Source organism: Triticum dicoccoides, chromosome 7B, assembly GCF_002162155.2.
Source record: "Triticum dicoccoides isolate Atlit2015 ecotype Zavitan chromosome 7B, WEW_v2.0, whole genome shotgun sequence".
Lineage (NCBI taxonomy): Eukaryota > Viridiplantae > Streptophyta > Magnoliopsida > Poales > Poaceae > Triticum > Triticum dicoccoides.
Window position 1 is genome coordinate 135545320 of NC_041393.1, and position 8328 is coordinate 135553647.

The window sequence follows — 8328 nt, forward strand, 5'->3', positions numbered from 1 at the left end:
ATTGCCGAGGCCCGTTGTTCAGTGCATGCTTCTAGTCCCCCTCACTGCCAAAGTGAACCACAAATTTATTTCCGCCTAGATCCCTGAACTGAGCTTCACGATGCAATCCCCACGCTCTATGCATGGTTTTTTTCTAAAGCAATTTTCACCATTGGTTTCGATGAGCAGACCTTGCCTACTGCCGACCAACGAGAATTCTTCGGCACCACATGCTCTGGTTCAGGAAAAACCATCCCCTCAGCCTCCTTATCCATTAAGACCACCCCCCCAAGCCCCGCAGAGAGACTCGACGTCGGATCCGGAGTTTTGCTCGCAATTGGGGATTTGGAGCATCTCCGACTAGCTGAATCTCCAAGGTTGCGCGGGGGAGTGTTGGTCACCACCGCGCCCGCTGTCGCAGCTTTCTTCTGGTTTGAAGCCATTGCTGTGTTCTGCCCCATAGATGGGTTCATCGATGTCCTCTTGTCGGTGGTCGCCGTTCCTACCGGTGTAGCCTTGGCCACCGACGACTCCTTCCTTGGATTGGCTCCGCCCCCGGTTGAAGCCGATCGAGGGGTTGCCCGTCGATTTTGGAGTAGCCGCCGCCGCAACCCCGGATGCCATCTTCTCTGAAGTCCTCAACGATCTCCCGTCTTCCCGCTCCGCCATTAGCACCGCCCCTAGCGAAGGGAAACACCACCGGTCTGTGTCCAGGGAAGCGCCATCGCCGCCCTATCCACCACCGTAAGCTCACCACCCCCGCTGGCAAAACCCTAACCCTAGCACAGCCTAGCAATCGCCCGCCTATCGCCTTAGCGTTTTTTCCGCGTGGTGGCCCCTCCTTGTACGAGGCCTACTCCTTGTAGGTTATCACTAATCTAACTGATGTGTTATGCCCAGCATACATGGCGCTGCACCGGAGTCGGCAGCGCGAAAAGTATCCGGTCCGTCAATTTCTGATCTGTCTGCCTGCCGCCGAATTAACAACCACGTTGAAATTTTCGTGCAGTCCCTCGACGAGCACGTGTTCTTGGTGCCAAAGTCGACCAGAAAGAAGCACCCCACGTCCCCCCTATTTGACAGCAACAGCCCACAGGACGCGCGATTCCTATAAATCAAACCCATCTCACCACCTCCTAATCCATCAGCGTTTCATTATTCCTGCAACCAACACCCGATCAACTAGCAGAGGCACTGCGAGCTAGCCAGGCTTCCAGAGCGTACAGGGCGACCGATCGATCCATCGACCGACCGGCAAGCAATGGCGGCGACAGGGAGCGCTAAGGGCCTACGGTTCGCTGCAGCGTGCGGCGTTCTCAGCCGCTGCATCAAGGCGGCGGAGGCGCGGCCGGCGGCCACGGTGGTCCTCCCCCTCATGCCCGGAGCGGAAGTGCCCGCGCGAGACGAGCAAGCGGCAGGTCCTGCGCCGGCGAACGCGCAGATGACCATCTTCTACGGCGGGCAGGTGCTGGTGCTGGACGAGGTCCCGGCCGACAGGGCGGCCGAGCTGCTCCGTGTCGCTGCCGCTGCAGGCACCAAGAGAGGGGACGGCGAGGCAGCGGATGGCGACCTGCCCATGGCGAGGAAGGCGTCCCTGCAGCGGTTCATGGAGAAGCGCAAGGGAAGGGTCGCCGCGCGCGCCGTCCCCTACAGCCGCCCCGACGGCGGCGCGGCCTCTTGTAACCGTCTCACGCTTACGCTCTGATTCGTGTTAAGCTTAGAGGCTCACCAAGTGTACATGCTTAGCTGTTTTATTGGAGCTCGCCAATAAACTGTATACTGCAAATATATATCACCATTGACATTAAACTGAGTGTTCCCATGAGACTACTGTACTTGTTTCGATCCCACTACACACAGATCACAGGAACTACTGTCACAATGTCCAGGAACGGATTTCTCAACCACAGGAACAACTACACAGAGAGGCTGAATTCAAGTGAGATCCCCCTTGCCAGAGTACTTCGGTTCAGTTCTATGATCCACCTCACCTGTTCTGCTCGCTGTCTTATACAATTGTGGCCCAGCAGTGTGCATGTCAGGCTTGGACTGCATCGGCCCTTCTGAATAAGTGTCGCTTGGATCAAGTTCAGTTTCATCAGACACCTCTTTTGACAGTCGCCGTTTTTCCTCATCTTGTTCCAGTTCTGTGTCCTTGACTATTGAACGCGTATGTCATTGCCTCTGGGTTGTTATACTACTGCACTGCAGTATAAAGCTTTGTAAAAAGGCAGGTGCAAATTCAAGTTTGATGGATTTACAAAAACGGTGAACAGGCATGTGAACAGAAATTCAAGCTTTGTAGAAAGGCATGTGAACATTTTTAAGATTTGCCTAATCTGTCAATAGAACAGAAATTTGATATTTACAAAAATGGTGTGGCGCGAATGATAGCAAGAAATTTAAATGTTTCTAATAATTATTTTTCCTGCACAAAATATATGCCAGGGCCCCACCCTTGATGTGCGTGATGACAATCGACAGCATCCAAGAGGTGTCACGGTCCTATATCAGGATGGAACAAATTAGTCCCAAACCGAAAGAAATGGGAGGATAAAATGTTCTCGGTGTGTGAGTAAGATTCAACAAACCAAGGTTTACGGAGGAGGTACAATCCGGAGAAGAGAGTCAAGGATGAGAAGAGTACAGGTCAAAGGTAGAGGAGCGAGAGATTGTACACTCGTCTGGTACAAAAGGAAGAAGTAGCCGGAGGAGGAAGAAGGCCAAGCCAGGCCTATTTTGCTCTTTTTTTTGCGGAAAGGTCTATTTTGTTCAATGCCTCATTTGCTTGTCATTGCTTGCCTGTTGTAGCCGGAAAATCCTATTTAACGCGTTTTGCGTCAAATTGTCGGGGTGTCGCACGCGCGGTCCAAGCGATCGACCGAGACGGCTGGGCCGTTAGAAGCGTTCCACGGATCATGGTTTGGGGGGCCTACTGGAAGTTTCCAACCGGTTTTGGGAACCTTCTACAAGGTTCCTAAACCGTTTTTTCCTTTTTTTTTCCTGTTTCTTTTTTCTTCTCTCCTTTTTCGTGTTCTTTTTTATTTCTTTTTTCCTTTTCCTTTTTATCTCTTTTATTTTGTCAAGTTTATTTTTTAACAAATGTTCAGAAATTTTAAAAATTCATATTTTTTAGATTAGTTCATTTTTTCATATAGTGTTACTGTTTTGATATTTTGTCCAGAAATTCCAAAATAAATTTATAATTTCAAATGTTTGTCTGGTTCATTAATAAAAAGATGTTCAAAATTCATAAAAAAATAGAATTTACAGAATTCTAAAAATGTTTACATTTTCAATTTTCTGTTCACAAATTTAGTAGATGTTTCGGAATTCAGAAAATGTTCCCACTTTCAAAATTTTGTTCAGAAATTGAAAAAACGTTCATATTTTGAAAATTTGTTCACAAACTCATAAAAAATCGGGATTTTCATCAGATGTTGCCGCATTCAAATTTTGTTCACAAATTCAAAAAAAATGTTCTTATTTTGAAAATTTGTTCTCAAATTCAACAAGTGTTCGGGTAAGTTAAAAAAATGTTTGCATTTTCAATTTTTGAACACAAATTCAAAAAATGATCTGGAATTTCGAAAAATATTTCAGCTTTCCAAATTTATTCACAAACTCAAGAAATGTTCATGTTTTCAAATTTTGTTCAAAAATTCAAAAAATGTTCATGGAATTTAGAAATTCGTTCCTATTTTGAAAAAAAGTTTGTAACTTCCAAAATGTTCTCATATCCAATTTTTGGTGCAGTTTTTCAGAAATTATTTTGCTTTTTTTAAAATTGTTGTTCGTAATTTCGGAAAATGTTCTCATAATTTCAGTTTTACTCCATTTAAAAAAATGTTCATGATTTCAATTTTTAAAATGTTCGCGTTTCCAAAAATATTTACCTTTTCAAAAACAAAGTTACATCTCAAATTCAAAAAAGTTTAATTCTGTTGTGGCATATACTCCATATACAGCGGGCTTCTATTTTAGACACAAATTCCGAGGAATTACAGTGGCGAGTGATTCGAGTTCCCTAGCATGAGCACCTTGGTTCGATCACTCACTGGGGCGTGTATTTGGGAATTTTCGCCTAAGTTTTGCCGACGTTGTTTGTTTCTTAAAGGGCTGTGCTGCAATTCTAGCGCAAGAGCTATTCTGTGGCAGCGGCTAGCACAGCGGGCGCACCCCATCGTACACAAGTTCAAAACCCAGCGCGACCGCTCGTGTTTTTTCGCGTTTTTTCACCTCGCGAATGCCAAATGGGCCGGCCCAGGCCAGCCGTCCAGGCCAGCGGCTAGCACGTCTGTTTGACGCAAGGACCGTCAAATAGGACCTCCCTATGTTATAGCCTCCCTTGCTTGCCACTTTTAGCCTCCTTGCCTAGACCAAGTCCATTGCGGCTCACCCATGGCCTATGACTGCCACGCGCAATTTGCCTCTGCTACGAATATGACAACTGCGCCCACAAAATATTTCTTGTCCTCAAATGATAGTGCACAAATGAAAGTGCAATTAATCACCTTGATGGATTTTGGTAATTAATGCCACCATATCTCAAGGAACTAATGTTTTAACTAGTTTATCTCAAAGAAGTTTCATTAGGTGCAACAAAGGAGATGAAAGGTGACTGAGGGACTCCTGGACTAGGAGGTGTCCGGATGGCCGAACTATCATCATTGGCCGGACTCCAAGACTATGAAAATACAAGATTGAAGACTTCGTCCCGTGTCCGGAGGGGACTGTCCTTGGCGTGGAAGGCAAACTTGGCAATACGGATATGTAGATCTCCTACCATTGTAACCGACTCTGTGTAACCCTAGCCCTCTCCGGTGTCTATATAAACCGGAGGGTTTTAGTCCGTAGGACGAACAACAATCATACCATAGGCTAGCTTCTAGGGTTTAGCCTCCTTGATCTCGTGGTAGATCTACTCTTGTACTACCCATATCATCAATATTAATCAAGCAGGAGTAGGGTTTTACCTCCATCGAGAGGGCCCGAACCTGGGTAAAAACATCGTGTCCCTTGTCTCCTGTTACCATCCGCCTAGACGCACAGTTCGGGACCCCCTACCCGAGATCCGCCGGTTTTGACACCGACATTGGTGCTTTCATGGAGAGTTTTTCTGTGTCGTCGCCCATAGGCCCGATGGCTCCTTCGATCATCAACAACGACGCGGTCCGGGGCGAAACTTTTCTCCCCGGACAGATCTTCGTATTCGGTGGCTTCGCACTGCGGGCCAATTCACATGACCATCTGGAGCAGATCGAAAGCTACGCCCCTGGCCATCAGGTCAGATTTGGAAGTTTAAACTATACGGCCGACATCCGTGGAGACTTGATCTTCGACGGATTCGAGCCACAGCCGAGCGTGCTGCACTGTCACGATGGGCATGATTTAGTTCTGCCGCCGGACAGTGCCCTGGAGGCTGCACAAGAGTCCGCTCCAACCCTTAACTCGAAGCCGACCGCGCCGATCGAGGATGGGTGGCTAGACACCGCCTCGGGGGCTGCTACCTCTACGGTGATGGAGCCGAATACCGACCCTGTCCCTTGTGAAGCTCGTGACTCCAAGGTGCCGGACTCCTCTCCGGACCCCGAACCTTCCGCGCTCCTGCCAATCGAACCCGATTGGGCGCCGATCATGGAGTTCACCGCTGCGGACATCTTTCAGTACTTGCCTTTCGGCGACATCCTGAATTCGCTAAAGTGCCTCTCTTTATCAGGAGAGCCTTGGCCGGATTATGGCTAGGATGGTTGGGATGCGGACGACGAAGAAATTCAAAACCCACCCACCATCCACTTCATAGCCACTGTCGATGACTTAACCGACATGCTAGATTTCGACTCCGAAGACATCGACGGTATGGACGACGATGCCGGAGACGACCAAGAACCAGCGCCCACAGGGCACTGGAAAGCCACCTCGTCATACGACATATACATGGTGGACATCCCAAAGGATGGGAATGGCGATGGAACAGTGGAGGATGACCCCTCCAAAATACAGCCTAAACGCCGGCGCCAGCGGCGACGCTCAAAATCCCGCCACAGCAAGAATGGAGATTCCGGCACCGGAGATAATAACACCCCGGACAGTGCCGAAGACAACCCCCTCCAGCAAGATTCACCATAGGAGGATGGAGAAGCCAGCCCTCATGAGAGAGCGGCAGACAAAGAGGTAGAGGACGATAATTACATGCCTCCCTCCGGAGACGAGGCAAGCCTCGACGACGACGAATTTGTCGTGCCTGAGGATCCTGTCGAACAAGAGCGTTTTAAACGCACGCTTATGGCCACGACAAATAGCCTAAAGAAAAAGCAGCAACAGTGTCGGAGCATTGGGCCACGAGTAGGCTGACCCGAGTCCCAGGCCCTTTCAAGACATCGGGGCAGGCCGCGCCCCTCAAGCCGAGTCCCAGGAGCGACTCCAAGACAAGCCGAGTCCCAGACGGCGACTCCCAGACAAGCCGACTCCGAGCTGGCGACCTCCAGAGAGGCCGACTATGGAGAGTCGGTCCATGACTCCTCCCTCGTCCCAAAGTACGACGTGGGGTACGGTCACGGCGTGGCCGTTCCCCCCTGCTTACGAAGGGCCCGCATGGCTACAGTGAGCCGTATCGCTGGAAGATCTCTGGCGAGGGGCGGCACTGTTGCCATGCCTGCCCTGACCTCAGCTACAATGCGCCTCGTACTGTGCCCACGACGCCGGCCTGTACGACCCGAAGACGGCGGGGCCACCTGTCAGTGGGTGGGCCGAAGGCGGCCTGGGCGCCCTGAAGACGGACCTATGGGAGTCGGCCCCCTAGGAGCCGGCTGACTCCTCCCCAGGGCCCCACGAGCCATTAACCAGATAGGATGGGGAATGGCGACAGTGATCGCCCGATAGACGGCGGCACTGTTGCCACGACCCAATGACCAAGCTTGCGTCACCAAGAGTGCCGCTACAGTATCAAGACTGTCCGCGGGACCCGCCAGTCAGTGGGCCCTAGAAGCCGGCGGGGAAGACGGCGGCCTGAGAGACAGACGGCTGGGACCCGCGCCCAGCCGGATTACTATTGTACCCCCGAGGGGTAGGCCTATATAAACCCCCGGGGCACCCATGCAAAGGGTTTGGACCTAGATAAAGATAGACCAGATAGCACAGGGAGGAGAGAGTTAGCCTTGCCCTCTCCTGCCTCCCGAAACAGCTCCAGGAGCACCATTGTAGTCACTTTGCCTTAGTGATCATGCGGAGACCCCGCAGAGCAGCAGTAGGGGTGTTATCTCCTAGGAGAGCCCTGAAGCTAGGTAAGTTCCGCCGTCGTGCATGTCTTCGCCTCATCCGGCTTCCAGGCACCGACGACGTTCTACTCGCTCCCACCATGATAAGCCATCCTTTGGCATATGTCGTACTCAACCCCCGACATTTGGCGCCCACCATGGGGCGAGGTGCACCGTCGCCCGGAGATCTGCTCTGGACGGGAACCCTGTTCCTCCCCGGCGAGCACAGCTAGCCCGGCACGCCGGATGGCGTCTGTGTCGACGCGCTGCACGGCGCTGAGATCGCCTGTGCGGCCAGCTGCCTCGCCGATCTTATCGGCGAGGTTCGCCTCTCTGATGAGCCTGCGTCCGATGCAGGCACGAGTGTCCCCGAGAGCCTCCTCGCGGGCCTCCTCAACCAACTCCACGTCGCCGGCGAGCCTGCCGCGGACCTGGAGTCCATAGGATCCACCGACCCGATGCTGGTCGACTCCGCCACCGCGTCGCTCGACGCGTTCCCCACCAACGTGGTGGTCTACGACGAGCCGCTCCCTTGCGCGGGGAGTGGCGGAAGCACCGTCACTGAGGTCCTCGTCGTCGAGCACGGCGAGCGCTCCGGCGAAGGAGCGCACGACCCGCTTGACGCGGCCCTGCGAGACCTTGCAGCGCCGATTCCGGAAGACGCCGACGCCGAGACGCTGGAGGCGCTCCGCCTCCAGCTCGTCGAAGGCGCGAAGAAGCTGGCAAGCATGAGGCGCTTGTCAGAAGCCTACCAACGCGAGATGGATCGCGCCATAGGCGGCTCGCCGGCTCCGACTGGGCCTAGCCGCCTAGGCGCGGTCCGACAGCGTGGAGCGGCAATCGCCAACCTTTTCGGGGCCGATCGCCCTGTGTATGCCACGCCCGCAGAGAATATCCATGCCGCCCAGGCGGCGGCAGACGAGCTCGACAACTTCGAAGGCGAAGAGCGCCGCGTAATGACGGAGCGAGTTCAGCAGCTCCTCGACGCGGCCGCCACGCAGAATGATGCCGGCTGCCGCACCGAGGCGCCGCAGCGTCAAAACGATGACTCGCCGCCTCGCCGAGACCAAGGTGTGACGTCTCGGACGCCGAC

The 8328-nt window shown here is 52.5% G+C and overlaps 1 protein-coding gene across 1 annotated transcript; it reads left to right on the forward strand.

Moving 5' to 3' along the window:
* Positions 1 to 1135: 1135 nt before the first annotated feature.
* On the forward strand, positions 1136 to 1788 carry LOC119341160 (protein TIFY 11e-like). The gene has a single exon (XM_037613035.1). The coding sequence runs from the start codon at positions 1241 to 1243 to the stop codon at positions 1682 to 1684; it is 444 nt and encodes a 147-aa protein (XP_037468932.1). The 5' UTR covers positions 1136 to 1240; the 3' UTR covers positions 1685 to 1788.
* Positions 1789 to 8328: the final 6540 nt, after the last annotated feature.

Coding starts and splice junctions, on each gene's coding strand:
- LOC119341160 (XM_037613035.1), top strand. CDS start 1,241: ATGGCGGCGACAGGGAGCGCTAAGGGCCTACGGTTCGCTGCAGCGTGC.